Source organism: Notamacropus eugenii, chromosome 6 (genome assembly GCF_028372415.1).
Source record: "Notamacropus eugenii isolate mMacEug1 chromosome 6, mMacEug1.pri_v2, whole genome shotgun sequence".
NCBI classification, from domain to species: Eukaryota; Metazoa; Chordata; class Mammalia; order Diprotodontia; family Macropodidae; genus Notamacropus; species Notamacropus eugenii.
In genome coordinates, this window is record NC_092877.1 from 15,878,301 (window position 1) to 15,898,156 (window position 19,856).

At 41.6% G+C, this 19,856-nt stretch overlaps 1 protein-coding gene across 3 annotated transcripts in view; it reads left to right on the plus strand.

Annotated features, from left to right (window-relative positions):
• The first annotated feature begins 363 nt into the window (after positions 1–363).
• Positions 364–19,856, plus strand: part of PAMR1 (peptidase domain containing associated with muscle regeneration 1) — a 101,338-nt gene continuing 81,845 nt past the window's right edge. For 2 of the 3 annotated variants that reach the window (XM_072619153.1, XM_072619152.1), the window contains exon 1: positions 400–659. In XM_072619153.1, the coding sequence (XP_072475254.1) occupies positions 587–659 (73 nt within the window). In that variant the 5' untranslated portion in view covers positions 400–586. Of the gene's footprint in view, positions 660–19,856 lie in introns of all 3 variants that reach the window. The other variant, XM_072619151.1, reaches the window with a different exon arrangement.

Sequence of the window (19,856 nt, forward strand, 5' to 3'; positions counted from 1 at the left end):
CAGGCAGGAGTAAACAAACCTGTAATTAGGCTCCTTATTCAGTCACTGTCGGAGAATGTGGGTTATCACAAACACATGTCTTCGAGCAGCAGATCTTCCCGGCTGCTCCCTGGCGGCTGGGGGAGCGTGTAGGCAGTGGGCTGGGGGTTCCCACCTGTCCCAGCCCCTCTTTGGCTGCCCGCTTTGCCCTGGGGCATTGCGCCCAGGAGATGGGCGTAGCCTAGAGGGGAAGGGAGAAGCCCTGTGGGGACGACAGCATCCCAGAGAAGAGGGAAACCTTTCCTTCCCTTCCCTTCCTACTCCAGCCTGGATCCTTTTCCACCACGCCCCCGCCGTTGGGGGCAGCAACGTCTACCCAAGCCCAGAAAGGGTTAAGGCAGCAGCAGCGGAGGGAGGCTTGGACTGACGTTGCTCTGGCTGAAGGTAGTTTTCCTCTGATGAGGATGAGAGAGCCCAGCTCTCTCTGAAACCCGAGCTCCCTCTTAGCCAGGGCTTGGTGTGGTCCCAGGCAAAAGCCAGCCTCCCGCTTGCCTCGCTGCCTGGAGCCGGAGCTCCGGCAGTGCCCAGTGCTCTGGCCCCGGGAAGGATGGAGCTCGCCTTCTGGACTCAAGCAGGGCTCATTCTGGTGCAGTTTCTTCTCATCTCCTCCTTGCCAAGAGGTACTGTAAGTAGCAGGGTAGGCTGGCAAATGTGCAGAACTCCCTCCCGAGGAGGGGGCATTTCAGCTGGTGCTGCAGGGCAGAAAGCCCAGCTCCAGAACTGGGACGAGAGCCCTCGAGGGAGTGAGGAGGGGGCAGAGAAGCGAATCTTTGTTTCTGTCTAACCATGACGCTGAGAGATGTAATGTTCCCGGAGGGGGGTCCATTCCTTTGTAAGGTCCAAGTTGTAAAACTCAGGAAAGACTCTGATTCCTTCACTTCTACAGGTGCGTGTCGGTGTGGGGTGAGGGTGCCCTAGTTGCTATGTTTGCCTTGTTTTTCTGTTGTTAACACATGAAAACAGAAGATGATTTGGGTTTGGGTTCTTAATTCTGACTTGTAAAGGGGGTAGATAGAAACCTTAATAAAGTGATTCCTTCAGAAAGAAAACAGAGGAAGGAAAGAAAAAAGAGAAGGAAGATAGAGAAGCAAGATTAAAAAGCAGAGGGGAAAGTCAAAGAAAAAAGGAGAAAAGGAAGAAAAAAATAAAAAGATGAAATGAAAGACAGAATGAATTAAAGAGACAAAAAAAGGAAGGAAAGATAAAAAGATGGAGGGAAAGACAAAAAGAAGGAAAGACAAGGAAGAACTGCAAAAATAAGGGAGAAAGTCAAAAGAAACAGAGAAGGAAGAGAGAAAGGAAAGACAAAAATGAAGGAAGAAAGGCAAAAAAGGAGAAGGAAGAAAAAGGAATTAAATGCAAAGAAAAAGAATGAAGGAAAGAGGAAAAGAAGGAGAAGGCAGTCAGAAAAAAGAAGGAAAGAAAGCAAAAGATAAAAGAAGGAAAAAAGGAGAAAGAAGGGAAAAGGAAGAAAAAGGCAAAAAATCAGGGAGAAAGAAAGGAAACATATATTTTGATGGTGTTCTCTTTATCCTTGAGCTAAGCTTCAACTAAACTTCTCATGTAAGGGCAGGGTGAAGGGTTTAATCTCAGTTGTTGCTTTGTTTGTTTATTTTTAAACCCTCATTCAGAACGTTTTGTGTTCCTTGCAGGAGTAAAAAAGTGCGCCTTGGATGTGTGGCTACGCTCAGTGCTTAGTTTTTGATCGCTTCAGCAGCCCCACTTGTCAAACACTCTGGCTTCTAGCCTTGGGCTTGTCATACCATTTTTCTCTGAGGAGAGAGGGGCAAGCTAGATCTCCAAGGAACTGCTTGGAAAGACTCCATGTGAAGGGTCTCCTGAGTGTTTGGGAGCAGCTGAGCCTGCTCTGGGCACAGAAGCAAAGGCGGGACAAACTTTCTATAGGCTGCCGTTAAAGAAGAGGCAGCATGAGGGGGAATGTGGGGCATCTCTTCCAGCATACTCCTTGGTGGTCTAGCCTTGACTTCTTAGAAGGTCTCATGGGCAAACCTTGAACAAAAGCTTGACTCAGAGGATCAGCAGGGGGTTATGAAGGTATTGAGTTATTGCATTCTGTTGATTCATCTGGATTTGCTTGTCTTGAGAGTATAATAAATTAATATGCACACAGACACCAAGAAAGACAGAAAGGCATATTGAGATAAAGAGGTAGAGAAAGACAAAGGGGTATTATAGAGATACACAGAGAGGAACATTGAGTGGAGACAATGAGAGAGGCAAAGATACAAATAATAGTATTGAGAATTCATTATGCCAGGGATAGAAAAGGGGATGGTAAAACCTTATCCATTAGGGAATGTCAGTAAAAAGGGAGTATGCTAAAGGGAGTATGGAGGAAGGGGGTACTGAACTGACCGTCGTAAGACCTTATTATAGCTCAACTTTATAGTGGTAGCCAGTGGGTAGACCCTGGAGTCAGATAGTTCAAATCCCACCTCAGACACTTACTAGGCATGTGACTCTGGGCAAGTAATTTAATCTCTGCCTGCCTTACTTTCCTCTCATGTAAAATGGGAATAATAACAGCCCCAACAGTATTGTTGTAAGTTTCTAATAACATACTATTCACAAAGTATTTATCCTGACACAAGCTGACGAAAGGACTCAGACACATCTTTCCACAGGCCTCAGTTTCCTCCTTTGTAAAATGAAAACTTTGCCCTAGGGGTGGTCTAAGGTCTTTTCCAGCCCTGACATTTTCTGATGCAGTGACAGGTAAAAGCATGAATCAATAAAACCCACTCCTAATTCCCAGTTCATTCTTTTACCTCCAACCTCACTTCTGACTAAGTCTTTCTCTCTGAGTCACTAAGAAGGTGGCAGAATTGATCCACTTGAATTTTTCTACCCTTTTCTCCTTCTTCTTAACTGCATTAAGAGAAGAGCTGGTGAGGGAAGGAGGCAAAAGGCAGTAGTTGGTGCAGAAGGAGAAGAATCTGTACAGCCCACATCCTGGATCCACAGCTCCAATAATTAAAATGCCTGTTGAAATTGGTGAGGACTAAGTTTGGACTTGAGATGAATTCTTGGCTGGTGAACAAAGTGCTGAACCTGGTGTCAGGGATATCTGGGTTCACATAACCAACTCTGATACTAGCTAGTCAACCCTGGTCAAATTCCACCTTAAAATCAGGTTAAAGCTTCTATATACCTTTTGCAGTCCCTGCTTAATCATAGATGATGGAGGGAGTTCTCATATGTGGAATTTCCCATACTGACAAATTCAATTAACCAATTACTGATAATTTACTAAAATACTACCTTCTATTCTCCCACTCTCAGCTACCAATATCCTCTTCCCATCACCGAACATCTCTTTTGCATTTATTTTATATATGCAAGCCCCTTAGGTGCAGGGATTATATGACTTCTGTCTTTACATCCTTAGCTCATAGTAAGCATTCAATACATGCTTGTTACTTGATTGTTATGAAGTGCTTACTATAGGCCAGGCACTTTGCTAGATGCTGAAGGTATAGGTATAAATGTGAGATGACTCCTGCCCTTATTTCAGAGCTTTCACACTGAGATTAGTCATATTTCTTTGGGATGAATTCTAATGAATGGTTATAGTTAACCGAGGTAGCATCGTTCTCTACCCCCTACTACTTAGGGGTGATTCACATGCCTGAAGACCTTGCTGATACTTCTTTTCAATGTCTGCATCAAACAATAACCTGAGAAGAGGACATTCTTTCAGGTGACAACTTCTCATGAATGTTTCAGAGTGGTGCCTTCTTCTCTGGGTCAGGCATGTCCTTGTTTTGTCTTCATGAGATGGTAGGTAGGTGAGGTATCTCATGTAGCTCCAATCCACCAACCAACCAACTCCAACTCTTCATTCTTTAACTAGATCAGCATCTGAAAAACTCATTTATTCCTGACCCAAGAATCTCTTCCACCTTCTGCTATGGAAAATTTGCAAGGGAGGATCCGTTTCATCTTGGCAGCCAGAGCTGCTAATCCTAGCAGAGAAGAAATTCACGTGTTTTGAAAGGATGTTGTAGCTATCGGGCATCCGAACCCAGATGGATGAAGAAACTGCATGGAAAAGGATAATCCAACTTGGAGCAATCCCCTCCCATTGAGAATTTGAGAATCTAGTGTTGGCGAGGAGACCTACACTGACTCTGTTTAATGATTTTTTTTTAGAAGATCTGATGAGTTGAAAACATTCTCCAGAATTCTGGGAGGAGACTGGTGGAATAACACATCCACATGACATTTACTGGACAGCAAGAATCAAAACAATGGGTCAAATGATAACGCAGTCATGCAAGCACACCCAACTCAGAAACAGCTCTGCTGAGTAGTCTGAGCTCTGCCAAGATTACTCTCTCTAATAGGAAAACCTCATTTTGAATATGCCCCACTTGGGAATTCTTCTTAATATGGATAATGTTGAAAGTGAGGCTTCCAGGGCAGACATTAGCTCGCTGGAAAAGGACCTGAATTCATCTGGGGGGAAATATGAAACACAGAAGGTTAGTGGGCAAAAGGAAGAGGCTGCCTGAGGAGGAATGTGGAAAGAGGACAAGGGGCAGCTCTGGCCAAGAAATGAGCTGTCATCTTCTAATGTATTATAGCGGCAAAGTCTCAAGAGTGAGCCAGGAATGGAGAGCCTTCATTGCACGGGGGGGGGGGGGGGGTGAAGATGGGAACTTCCCCTGAAAATCCCCTTCTGAAAGCGATCAAGTTTGCCATAACTTAATCTTTCAGGAATGGAATTTTAGACGTGGAAGGGACCTTAGTGCCCCAACCCTTCCCAAATGACCTTGTGTTTATTTTACGTAAGCTTCACAAAAAGAGACAGCTGTGGAAGAGTGGACAGAGAGCTGACCTTGGAGCCAGAAGATGGAGAGTCGAGTCTTGCCTCTGAAACATACTGACTTTGTGACCCTGGGCATGTTATTTGGTCACTTAAGTGTCCTGGGCAAGTCTCCAAGATTTTTAAGTTTCAGAGCAGGGTTACTTGGTACTGATGCAAGAAATTTTCCCACTGGCAGATTTCTATGCCAATGAAATCAAAAGTTCAGTTAAAATGACATAAATTAATGAGCCTTTTTAAGTGCCTCCTATGTGCTGAGTACTATGCTGAGTACTAGGGGTATAAATGAGTGAAACTGATCTTGTCTTCAGTGATCTTATAGTCTACCTGGGAAGATGATCCACCAGCAGCTAGGAGAAGCAGAGATGGCTTTGTATATATTGTATACGACCACCAGTATCTGAGATGAAGTAGGTGCTTAATAAATGCTTATTAATTAATTGATTAAAGACTATCTAGTTCAGATGTTCTTCACCAATGTGAACTAGTTTTAAAATTTTTTGATGACTGTGTTTCAAAATAACTGGTTTCCTTTGTAGTCTTCTTATTTTAGGCATTTAAAATATTATTCTGAGAAGGAGTGCATAGATTCTTCCAAACTACCAAGGGGCTCCTTGATACCCCCTCACTCTCCCCAAATGACCTCAGATTTTAATCTCTAAACAAGGTTAAAACCTCTGATTTAGCCTCACTCCTTTTGACAGATGAGAAAACTCAGCCTCAGAGAGTTGAAAGCTGCTCAGGGGCTCAACAACTAGTCCATCCTGGGAGAGTCAGGATGAGATCCCTGGTCTTCTGGTGTCTGGCCAGTGCTCTCTCCAGCATAGGTGACATTTCATGTAGCTTGTTAGTGACTGTAAAGTGCTTTACATACATCATCTCGTTCCCTGTGAGGTAGGTGTTATTGTTATCCCCATTTAGCAGAATATGGGACTGAGGCACAGAGGATTTGAGTGGCTTATCCAGAGTCACAGAGCCAGTTAAGAGTCTGAGCCTGGATTACAACCCAGGTCCTCCTGGCTGTAAATTCAGTGTTTGTTTTCAGCATACCAGCCTGCATCCCTCTCTGTACCAAAGACACTTCCTCTTCATGATCTGGGGTAAGATAATTGACTGGTAATCCAGTGGAGTCTTTAGGACTGGGCTACTGAAAGCATGGGATTTCATCCATACCATTGAACTGTTCTCGACGCCACTGGCTCAGCTGTGTCGGCTGAAAGTGACAGATGAATTATATTTCCAGGAAAGTGAGCCCATGGTCCTCCACCCAGATGTTGGACTGCAAGCAAAAGGAAGCTCGTTTCTATATTTCCAGCTGTGTGGAACGAGGATAGGAAAATCTAGCTAGCTGGGAAGAAATTGTGGAATAGCCAGAACTCCCATGCGTTATCTCATTTGATCCTGACAACCACCCTATGAGTGAGGTGGGTACTGTCCTCATTATTGTTCCCATTTCACAGATGAGGAGACTGAGGTCCGATGATCCTCCAAAGTCACAGAACTAGTAGGTGTCTGAGTTGATATTAGAGTCAATGACATTGAACATCCTTTCCAGCTTTAGATCTATAATCCTAGGGTTACTAAGTACAAGGTCCTGTTGTTCCAGTCTAGTTGGGGAGACTAGACACAGACATAGAGAGCATTTGGTCTCTTAAATTGTTACCTTATTTAAGGGTCAAAGACATGGACTTGGAGCAGATGAAAAGTGAAGAGATAATGAAGTGTATCTCTCTTTCTGAGTCCTGCATTTGGAATGAGGATACCCCCTCACTCTCCCCAAATGACCTCAGATTAAAATCTCTAAACAAGGTTAAAGCCTCTGATTTAGCCTCACTCCTTTCTACAGATGAGAAAACTCAGCCTCAGAGAGTTGAAATGCCACTCAGGGGCTCAACAACTAGTCCATCCTGGCAGAGTCAGGATGATATCCCTGGTCTTCTGGTGTCTGGCCTTGTTATTCTGGCTTTGTTATGTTATTTACTACCTGGGTGACTTTGGGTAAGTCACTACTGTCTGGACTTCTGTTTCCCCACATGAAAAAGTAGTGGGCTGGACTCAGTAAACTCTAGAGGCTCTTCTAGCTCTAAATGTATGACCTTATGCAGAATATCCAACCCTGGACTGAGAAATGTGAAGAATCTATTATCCTTCCACAGAAGCGCTGTTGAAAAGCTGGAGCACTAAGCCTCCTGGTATCAACTTTTCCCTAAAGGAGAGGAAGAACTCAATGTTTACATGATCCCTTAATGAATTCGAGGGTCCAGGGATAGGCAGTGAGCTGGAAAGGAGGGACCAGTGACATTACTGAAAGAAATGCTACCCAATTGGAAACCTGGTCCCAACTTGAGGAATTCTATTCCTCAGAGTTCCAAAGTGTTGACCACAGCCCTTGAGTAGAGAATGGAGGAAATGAAGTCACTAACTAAGGACAAAAACCTCAGACCTATAAGCAAAACAAGCTGAAGAATTAAGGAACCTGGACTCTGCGCTGAATGGCAGTGTCTCTTTGCTTTGTTTGTCAGGGCAGGCTGGCTAGAGACATTGGATTCCCGCGGGAAATCTCGCTTTCTGTTGCCCCTGTCCAAGGTCTATCCCCCCCTTTCCCCTCTGCCTTGCCACCTTATGCATTACTGCTGGATTCCTATCTATCCTTTTAGGCCCAATGCAGGTGCCATTTTCTCAAGAAAAGTCTTCCTTGGACTGTTACATGGAAGATCTTTTAGCTTTGTTCTAGTTGGACCCCAGTTCTGCCCAAATGGGTAGAAACTGCAGACAAGACAGTTTGGATCAATGAACTAGACATCTTGCTAACACTAGAAAAGTATTGCTCAGGAGTTCAGGTAAAGACTATGTGGTTAGTCTCTTAGAGATGGGATTGCGGTTCACCCTGAAACTAATCAGCTCTGTAACCATGGGTAAGTTGTTGAATTTCTTTGAGCCACAGTTTCTCATTTATAAAATGGGTATGATAACATTGACCTCAGAGAGAGACCATGAAGATCAAATTAGATTACAAATATAAAGTGTTTTGTGACCTTAGAGCACCATATAGAATGGATAAAGATGGAACAGACCTTTGAGGTCACAGTTCAACTTCCTCATTGTACAATTGAAGAAACCAAGGCCCAGAGAAGTTCCTGTGCCCAAAGCTACATAGGGGGCAAAGATTTGAACCTAGGACCTCTGTCTCCAAATCCAGTGCTCTTTCTACTGCCCCACATTGCTCGAGAAAATAAAAACATTGGAACCTTTTTAGGCTAGTGCATACAGTTGCTCTACTTCTGGAAACCATGTCTTAAAATGATAGATCCAGGTGCATGTCTAGTTAGGTTGGCTCTGCTGTCCAGAAACAGGATGCTGTCCTCTAGCACTTGGCCCATTAGTTTCATCTATTCCCCCTCCTTCCTTCCTATAGGAGCAGTGGTAATGGGGTCTCTTTATTCCTATACAATCTCAGCACCTAAGATGATTCAGAAAGGAAGGAAGCAGTAAGCATTTCAAAGGATCATTCAATTAGAGGCACAGCAGGACAAAGGATGGAAGTCTTGTGACTAGACAATTCTGATGGGAAGTTTTTAGTGGTAAGGCAAGCTTGACATGAGTCATCAGCATGACATGGTCCCAGAGGGTAGAAGTAGGGACAATGGCTAGAAGTTGTAAAGAGACTGATTTTTGGCTCAAATTAAAGAAAAACTTCTTAATAATTGAAGTTTGACCTAAGTGGAATGGGCCACGTTGGGAGGAAGTGAATTCCCTCTGGGAAAGATTTTCCCATAGCATCTAGATGACCATTGCTTGGTATGTTGTAGAGAGGATTCATGTTCAGATGTGGGTTGGACAAGATGACACACAAGGTCTCTTTCATCTCTGAAACTCTGAATCTGGTTTGAAGGGATTCTGTTGCCTATTGTCTATTGTCTGAGGGTGCTAGGAGGCCCATAGGAGAAAATAGATATGTTTGATACTGCAGGAGATCATTTTAGCTTATTATGTGGACATTAGGGCTTTTGTAGGCCAGTCTGTCCTTATGTGACTGGAATTTATTCTCATTAGAAAGCCAGATGACAGGCTTCACTGAGGCTTATGCAGGAAAATGAGTCACAAAGAAAACAGGGTCACATGCATTTAAATTTGCTCTTCCAATATTTCTGGGCAAAGGTGAACATGCCCAGTCACTTGGGAGAGGTTGCCATTGAGCACATAGCCCTTATTTATCATTCTGCTGAGTTCTTAACCATTTCTTTGTATTTTGGTAGTAAAAAGATATTTAAAAAATGGGAGCAAATCATAAACAATTCACAGAATATGCAGTACACCAAACAAGTGGTCACCTGACTGCCCTTTGAAGAGTAGAGGAGAAGGGGATGAGGAACTCATTCCATTTGGAGATAATTGTAATGATCCACTCACACAATCTCAGAACTGTGTGAGATCTCAAGGCCACACAGTCCAAAGAACACTGAAACAAAAATCCTTTTGACAGTTATGGAATCAGTGCTTATCTGACCTATGATTGGAAATCTCCTGGGAGGTCTTCATTACCTATCAAGGCACCCTATTGCATTTTGGACTGACTCTGATTTTTAGGAAATTTTTCCTAGTAGGTAGAATAGTGGTATCCAATAGACATTGGGGAACCACCAAAGATTTTTCAGTGGATTGGTTCTGGTTCAATTCTACTAATAAGGAAAAATAGTTTTCCAACTCTCTGAGAGCTGCACTGAAGGCAGGTATGACCCTTAGGAAGACATTATAACAATCCAGGTCAGATAATGAACTATGGAACTAGGATGGTGGCAGTGTGAGTCCTCGATGACCTTGGGAAGTCATGGAAACTGTCAAAGTCTCTCTAATGGCTCCTGAACAAGGAGTTGGGAAGGTTAACTCATTTCTTAAGTGCTTTGAGATCTACAGAATCAAAACATTCTGGAAGGCAACATCTACAGATGTTTCTTTCATTTCCTTCTTTTTGAAGCTTGAGCCTGTATTTTCCTCCAGGAGCTTATTGTTCCTGGTTCAAAGCCGACCCCATGACGTGAAACTTTCTCCCCTTCCCTGTGGCCACTGGACAGTTGATATATTATTTTAGTTTTAATATATTTTTTTTCCAAATTCCATACTTCCTCATCCCATTTCTCCATTTGCTCCTGAGGAGACCATTATAAGATTTCTCCATGCTGGAGGTAAAAACTGGAACTGGATGGAATGATGTGAGAGTAAAGTTCTTTCCATCCTTTTTGGAGAAGAAATACAAGAGAAGCCTTTACACTGGAGGGCAAGAGAGAATAATAATTTCTATCCTTGGTACTTTTCTTCTTCATCAATTTAGATCCCTCATTTCAACCAATTTTTGTTGTTTAGAAGATTTAAATTGCTGGTGAAAAATCCTGAAATTCCAAGGTGGAAGAGAAGTTTCCATGATAACCACGTTCCTCTCTTCTCCTGTTCTCTGAGTCAGCTGGGTTCCGATGTGGACTCCACTGTCTCCCACCTCAGTCCCTGGGACTCTATCTGCCAACAGGTCATTAACACTAATGTTCTGCTGACAAGTAAAAAGCATCATGCATCAAAACCAAACGACACAGCTCTCAACCCCTTTTCCTTTCCCAATTTCCAGTACACTCGCCTTATTTCTTTTCAAGACATTATCATCATTTCCCAGTGTTTAAGTCTGGAAAGTTTCTTGTTTAGTCTTAGTGTCCAGCCACTAACCAATTCTCGTCTACTTTTCTCATATCTTTCTCTTCCTTTGCATTCTCTTGAGCTCTCATCACTTTGTGCCTAGTTTACCTGACCTCAGTTCTTTTCCTAACTCTGAACCACAACATTGATGGATCACATTTCCTAAAATAATAATAATAGTTGCAATACTGATAATAATAGCAGCTAATATTTATAAAGCACCTCAAGGTCTCTCTCTCCATACATACATACATATATATGTATACATACATGTATATATATTATAACAATATACTTTATATACATATGTATGTGTATACACATATATGCATAAATATATGTATGCATATTTGTCGAGGGTAACTGAGGACTCTTATCAGGGAGTTAGGGGAATGTCTACCCCAAGTGTGTGAAGTCTGTCCCCTGCAGAATGAGCAGATGAAAACAATCTGTTGCAGTGTCCATGAGGAGACTGAAGCAGGTTCTGTGGAGTACTTAGAGCTTGTCAGGCATTAAGGACACTAAGGTCATCCCCTGCATCACAGGCCGTCACCAATCTTCTTGACTTTTATCTTGCTATTGAACATCGAAGGCAGTAGAAGAGAGAGAGAAGCTGATGGCTTTGTTCAGCCCTGCCTCACTTATATCCAATTCACACGTGAGTCAAGACATCATCAGTGATGTCACTGATTCTCTTGTATGTGCATGTATGTGTATGTGTGTGTATGCATACACTGTCTCATTTGATCCTCACAGAGACCCTATGAGGAGAATGCTGTTGTAATGCTTATTTTATAGATGAGGAAATTGAGTTTGGTAGAGAAGAACTTGAATTAAGGTCTTCTTGAGTTCAAGTTCACTGCTCCATCTACTATAACACCTAGCTGCCCCAACACACCATTAACATCAAGTGATTCCATTGCTTAAAACCTATCATCATTCTGAATAAGTTCAATTTCAAACTTCTATTGATTATTTCCAATTATACACACATATTTCTCTATTTCTCTTTCTCTCCCCCTCCTCTCCTTCCTTCCCCCTTATAGATAGATTGAGATAAAGATAAGTAGAGAGATAGATAGATAAAGATAAGATAGTCTGCCCTCAGGGAGCTCACCGTAGAGTGTCCTTTGCTATTTTTGCATTCTCCCGTGCTTAACACAGTACCTGATACACAATAGATGCTTAATAAATGTATATTGACTCACTGACTGACTTCAGAGCCTGTTATTCAAGGTTGTCAATCAAATGACTCCACTTACCTCTCAATATTATATTCCACTGCTTTCTAAAGTGGTCCCTTCCTCCAAACAGCCCAGCCCTGGCCTTTTCCCTCCCCCTGTACCTTAGATCTACATTTAGAACATAAACTTGGATGAGTAAGGATTCTTTGTGTCCCCAGGATCCCGCACAACTTCTGGCAATTACATAGGTACTTCATAAATGTTTGATGGTTGATTAACTGGTTGATTAGATCTGAGACTTTCACCAGACTCTGACTACAAATTTAGTATGACTTGACAATATAACATGGCAGCCAAAACCTCTAATGAATTTAGGTTGCATTAAAGAAGCATGTTGTCTAAGATTTGGAAGGTGATGGCCCCACTATATTTTGTCCTGGGCAGATCACTGTATAATGCTCTGTATAATGTTCAGTCCTAGTCACCATATTTTAAAAAGGCATCTCATAAAATCGAGATCTTCCCCAGGAGGATGGTGAGGTAAGTGAGAGGTCCCAAGATCATATCATATCAATTTAGGTTGAAAGAACTGGAGATATGTTACCTGGAGATGATTTAGGAAGCATTTGAAAGATGTCTTCATATATTTGAAGAACGCTTTCATGAGAGTGGTATTTAATTGGGTCTATTTGCTTTGCCTTGGTGATTAGAAGTAGGAGCAATAGGTAGTAGTTGGGAAGAGGCAATTTTAGTCTAGAGGTCATCAAAAATTTTTCTCAATAGGAAGTATGGAGTATTTAGGCAAATACTGGACAACTACTTGTCTGCCAGGTATTAATCAATCAATAAGCATTTTTTAAGCCTCTACTATGTGGCAGGCACTGTTCTAAGTGTCAGGAAACAAAGAAAGGCGAAAGCATTCCCTGCCCTTGGGGATCTTATATTCTAATAGATAACTATAGTATAAAGATGATTCTTATTCAGGGATAGCTTGGAGTACACCAGGAGTTCATAACCTCTTTTTATGTCATGGATCCTTGCAGCGGTCTGGTGAAGCCTATGGTTCCTCAGAATAAGGCTTTTAAATGCACAAAATAAAATATGGAGGACTCCAATTAAAACTAATTATATTGTAAATATAATTAGTCAGCATATTAAAAAAGAAACTTTGGGGGCTCTGAGTTAAGGACCCCTGGACTAGAGGGTTCCAATTCTGAAATCTTGAAGTAAAACAGTGTCCTGACTGTCTACTACCTGCTTGAGATGCAGAGGAGATTCCAGCTCTGGAAATAAGGTTAGATTATTACACTCCTTCCATGAATGCTGAGAGGGAGAGGGGGCTCAACCCAAGGGTGCATCAAGAGCTATCATTTTGACTTGACTGGAGCTGGCTTTCCCCGAAGATTGCATTTTTGCCAACCCTTCTGTGTTTGGACTTCCCCTGAACTAATAAAGGCATTGCTCTGGGGGTTTTTATCACTCCACTCCCTGAGGTCCCTGCTGGCAGGGAGCAGCCTGGGTTAGTGGTTTGGCAAGCACAAACCTGAGTAAGTGAAGTGTCGGTTCAGACCGCTCGGGTGATGGAAAAAACAGAATGTCTACTGTCAGGGAGAAGTGATGGATAATTTGGAGGCGATTCCAATTCATTGAAAGAACTTGACTTTTGCCATCCCACTATGAGTCTCTGGTGGATAGAAAAGCGAACTTGGGGCCTGTAGTGAATGTAGGGAAAATTACTGGATCAGGGAAGAGTGGGAGATGGCACAGTCTAGAGTAAAGAAGTCCTGAGTTCAAATCATACCTAGTGACATTCCCTTGTTGTATGATTAGGAGCATAATTTAAAATCTGTGTCTCAGTTTTCTCATCAGTAAAATCAGGTGATTGAACTCAATAGCCTCTAAGGTCTCTTCCAAGTCTAAATCAATGACCCTCTGACCCCTTAAAACAAGCTTTCTTAACCTTTTCTCATGTCATGGACCCCTTGGGCTGTCTAGTGAAGCTCATGGGTCCCTTCTCACAATATTGTTTTTATACAGAAAGTATACCAATTATATTGGAATACAGTTATCAATACTTTTTTTTAAAGTCTACAGACCCAAGGCTAGTAACCCTTGCTTCAAAGGCTTATCAACAACAAAAAATGAAGTCCATCCTTTGTTTAGCCAGCTCCCACTCTCATTAAATATAGGGTCAGTCTCATAGTGAGGTTTGACTATCTCAAGTGTGAGGGAGTTCCAGTTCAATTACATGGAATTTAACAACATTAATTAAGCACCTACTTTGTATCAGGCACTGTGCTGGGTGCTGGGCACATGAAGACAAAAGAAGAATCAATCCCTACCCTAGAGGAGCTTACAACATGTGACCACTTGTGATGGGGCTTGGTAGGAAACCTCTGAGATCTGCAACTAGTTATGTATAAGCTACTTATTAGTTTCAACTACTTTATCAACTATGGTCTTGGCTCTTTGGACTGCCCACAGCAGGGGAAAAAAGTTAGCCCTACATGTTGGGCATGTGAGTCGATGCTAATACAGGGTGTCCCAAAAGTCTTAGTACAGTTTTAAGCTTTAATAACTTATTCAGTGTTATGAATATTTTGATAGAACACAATAAATACCCTTTCCTGGAGTTCTGCTTTATTTCCCTTGCCTCTTAGTTCCTACATAAGCAGAATGTAAGCTCCTTGAGGACCATAATCATTTCCCTTTTTTTTTGCATTTTAAGAACCATACGTGATCTCCATTCTCAAGTTCCTTCCCTCTCCAAACCATCTTTCCCGTAGTTCTCAAACTGATATTCATGAAGCCTGACTGTCACTCCTCTGCTCAAGAAGCTTCCATAGCTTCCTCTGTACCCTAGAGTAAAATACAGATTCCTCTGAAGGACCTTTAAAGCTGACTCTGGCTCACCATTCCTGGCTTTTTCTACATCATTCCCCTCCAGGCTCAGCCAAACTGGCCTAAATCTGTTCTCATGGAAGACATTCCTTCTCTATACCCTTGCACAGGTCATTTCCCATGCCTGGAATGCCCTCCATTCTCACCGATGCCTTTTAGCATCTTTTAGCATCTAGCTGTCTTTGAAGCTCAGATCAAGAGCCACCTCCAGAAAAGGCCATTCTTGGGATGACAGAGTGTGCTATCATGAGATCAGTGACTTAGAGCCAGGAGAAAAACAGCCACCCTATGGTCCAACCTTCTCATTTAATGGAGGCAGAGAGAGGTTGGGTGACTGGCTTGTGGGCAAATACCCTCTCCCATATGACAACATCTCTGTCTCTCCATCTCTATCCATCTCTCTCTCTTCTCTCTCTGCCTGCCTATATCTATCTATCTATCTATCTATCTATCTATCTATCTATCTATCTATCTGTCTGTCTGTCTGTCTGTCTGTCTGTCTGTCTGTCTGTCTGTGTCATCTCTGTCTGTCTGTCTTAACCATTCTATTTATCTGTCTGTCTATATCTGTCTATCCATCTCTCTCTCTCTCTCTCTCTCTCTCTCTCTCTCTCTCTCTCTCTCTCTCTCTCTCTCTCTCTCTCTCATAAGCAAAACCAGGAGAACAATTTATACAATACAACAATTTAGAAAGCTATCAGAATTGTAATCAATACAATAACCACAGATGGTTCCGGAAGGCCAATGATAAAGCACAGCACCCATTACAGAGAAGTGATGGATTCAGAATGGGACGTATTTTTGTATACAATCATTGAGGGAATTTGTATTTGTATGTACACATATATAACATATATTTAATGATGTAATAATATTTAAAATGGGTATATATAAACATAGAAATGTATGTATGCGTGCCTGTCTACGTATGTATACATACATATATAATTTCACACACAATTTGCTTATATGTATGTACACATACTAGCTTTCTAATGGAATATAAGCTCCTTCAGGGTAGAGATAGTTTCATTTTTGCCTCTGTATCTCCAATACCCAATGCCTAGGAATCCATCAACAAGCATTTATTAATCATTCACTATGTGCCAGGCAGTGTGCTAAGTGCTGGGGAATCCAGAGAAAGGCAAACACAGCTTTTGTCCTCAGGAAACTCCTGTACTAATAAAGGAGATAATGCAGACAGCCATGTACCCATAAGGTCTGTCCAGTGTAAGAGAGAAGTAATCTCAGAGGGAAGACAGCAGCTGGGGAGGGGAGGACAAGACTCCTGCTCTCCAGAGAAGCCCAGAGGTGAACATGTGGAAGGGGAACCCTCCAGGCATGGGAGATAGGCAGTGGTTCCTTAATAAAATACTTGCTGGATTGTAGTGGTTCTAATTGTGAACAAAAAAAATGAGTACTGAGGCTGAATCTTGAGTCATAGGCAAGAACACTGTGATCTAATGGGAAGAGTGGACTCTATGGCTCTTAAGACCCTTTTCAGACTATAACTAGGAACCTCTGTCCCAACCTCCATGTCTTAAAATCCCAAGTTCTCTTCAAAGTTTTCTTTAAACTCCACCTTGTAAGCAAGACCTTTCCCGACTCGCCCCCCTATCCATCTACTAGTGTGGCCCCACTCATCCCTAGAAGTGATTTTCTTTTTATATGATATAAAAAATTTGTAAATATCACTAAAATTAATGTATTTTAATATGATATTAACATTAATACATTTTAGTATTGCATGTTGCTAGTAAAATGTAATTACAATCTGTATGTACATGTACATATAATGTATATTTATGTATGTATGTATGTATCTGTATGTGTAAATACACATATTTTATCTATAGATATACATAAAACTATATAGGTTGTTTTCTCTGATCAAATGACATTTCCCTTGGACAGAAACCATCTTATTTATGTCTGTTTCTCCAGTACCTAGTACAATTCTTGGTGCATAATAGATTCACTTCATAAATGCTTTCTTGGTTGATTGGATTGGGGTTTCCAACTGATCAGCCCCCAAGGGCAATGGAGAAGAAAACTAAGGGAAGCTATGCCCCTTTAAAGGAATGGGTCTAGTTCTTGACTCATCCCCCACTGGGCTTAAGACCAACATATGAGGGCCCTAGTTAAGCTTTATTCTTTTCCTCCCTTCCTTCCTCCTTTCTTCTTCTTTCCCTCTTTCTCCCTCTCCCTTCCTCCTTTTCTCTCTTTCTTCTTCCTTCCTTCCTTCCTCCCTCTTTATTTTTTATCTTTCTTTGTTTCTTTTCCTTCCTTTTCCCCTTGCCCCTGGATCTTACTCTCTTGATGATATCTACCCATTCTCATGGGGCTTAGTCACTGGAACCCTGAGTTCTACAACCTGGAAGTGGCTGAGACAGTTTTTGCCAGGGCTGGATGCCTGGAGAGTGGCATGTGAGTGTGAGCTGGGTTTTTTGTTTTCCTTTTCTTAAGTTTTATTAATGTGCTTTGTTTTTACATTAAAAACATCTACAGATCCTTCCCACTTCACAAGAGGGCTTTTGTAACAACATAAAATGGATAATACAATGACCTCACCAGAAAGTGTAGGCAGCATTCCATGTCTGTCGCAACTCCCACCTATTAAGAAAAATGAACAGAAATGTATTTTCTTCCCCCTACTATGGGGGGATTTTTTTTGTCTTGTAACAAAAATGCATAGACAAGCAAAAAAATTTCCCTTAATGACTGTATACAAAAATATACATCTAATTCTGCCCCTAAATCCATATCTCTCTGTAATAGGTAGCATATTTCATCATCGGTCTTCTGTGATCGCGGATGATCACTGTACTGATCATAGTTCTTACAGCTTTCAAAGCTTCTTTGTTTTTAAGTATACAGTGTTGTTATTGTATAAGTTGTTTTCCTCGTTCTGCTCATCTCGTTCTTCATCGCTTTATAAAAGTCCTCAAAAATGGACTGTTCACTGGTTCTTGTTTGCTATGGCTGTCCTGGGGGCTGGGCTCAGGTCTTGGTGTTCTGACAGTAAGTCCTTCCTTCCTTCCTTCTTTCCTTCCTTCCTTCCTTTCTTTTTTTTCTCCCTTATCACCTGAATCTTGCTCTCTGGATGATATAACGATGACTTAGTGTTCCATATGTTCACATGAAGCTCTCTCCCACACACACACACGCACACACACACACACATACACACACACACACACACACACACACACACACACACACACACACACACACACACACCCTCTATAGCACTGGCCCTGCCTGCTTTCCTCCTTTGGCCCTGACATGTCTCTCATCAGCAGATCCCACAGCTGTTGCCTCAGAAGCACAACCAGTTGTTGCTTTAAGAGGTCTCTTATCTCATTCCCCAATTTGGGATCTCTGTGGTCCTCACCCAGCCTGGACCATCCCTCCTCTCCCATCCCAGCAGGCTTCCCTCAGTGTTGAGAGGGAAAACCTGGCACATCCTTCATTGTTCCCCAGAGCTGAGAGTGCTGCTCTGACTCCCTGGGACCCATCATCTCTACTTCACTTAATCTATCGTGCCCACTTTAGAAACCAATGAGTCAGTGGCCCCCAGCCCCTCAAAGTCTGTTATTACCGCAAACTGAACAAAGCTCTCCTGTTCTTGGCTCTGTCACTGACCCACCTTGGAGAAAGAGAGAAGCCAGTGTGGAAAAGCCTGTCCCACGTTGCTGCTATAAAATGGGGCCAGGGATATGTTCCGACAGGTAATCCCAGAGAGTTGCTTTGTTGGTGGGGAAGATGATGGCGCAGTAAGAAAATCCCTGCATTTGCTGCTGGGAGCCCTGGATTCTCACACCAGCTTTGCCAATAACTACCCATGCAACCTTGGACAAACCACTTAACTTACATGGGCCTCAGTGTCCTCATCTGTAAAGGGAGGGCATAGTCTAGATGACCTCCTTTCTAGCTCCATCCTAGACCTAAGTCAATGAACCTATGAACCTTTGTATCTTGTTCATCTGTCAAGGTAGCTGAAAAATGCAGTGGATCTAAGTGTGACTTGGTTTTACATACACATACACACAAACATATGTAGATAGATCTATCTCTATATGTATGTGTGTATATGTATGTATCTTGCATGTGTATATAATATAATCCTTAAATATATATATATTTGCTTAAATATATGTATACAGTAATAATACCTCTCATTTACTATGCATAGTGCTTTAAAGTTTTTACTAATGTTATCCCATTTTTATCTGTGCAGCCGTTTTTATGTAGATCCTGTTATTATCATCATTTTATACATGGGGAAAGTGAGGCAGACAGAGGTTAATGACTTGCCCAGGATGATATTGCTAGTAAAAGTCTGAGGCAGGATTTGAACACTGGTCTTCTTGATTCTAATATTCTGTTCACTGTACCACCTAGATGTGGACATCTGTGTATACACATGTACACATACATATGTGCATATATGCATGTTTATGTATCTACACACATATATAGATACAGGTGTGCACCTATATGTATGTCACATATGTGTATATACACATGTACATATGTAGACATATACATATACACTCATCAGGAGTTGGAAGATAGAACTGAAAAGGAATAAAGGAATGAATGAGTGTAAAAATGAAAATGCAATTATTAAGTGACTAATATGTACCAGGGACTTTGTTGTCAAAATGGAAGACATCAATAAAGTTTTTTTAAGCTAATAAATATACTGTAAATGAAATGAACATTAGAAAGGAAATTGGACTCTGAGTAGTTGTATAGACCAATCTTTGACCTAAAGAAGTTAAATTTTTTTTTTCAAATTTTCTTGTTTTTAATTGAACTTAATAAATACCAAATAAAATGAGTATTTCTATGTATCTTATGAAACAGGAGAGGCTTGTTCATGAAATTTCAAATCACTATTAAAATGATAATTTAACACCCCCTCCCTCCTCTCTGTAGAAAGGTGAGGGATAATTGGTAAGCAAATTGCATTCAGTCATATATGGTTATTGTGTTGGCTAATTTTGCTTAACTGTTTTTCATTGTTACAAGATAGTTTAATTATTGGGAAAAGGAATTGTTTTTATACACATATGACATTAATTTAGAAACAAATGTTCTCAATAAAGCTCATTTATTGTTATTTTTAGAGCATTAACCCCTGGGGTGAGCTGTCCCTTGTAACCACCTGTTTTGAGTACTAGGTGGAGCTTGGC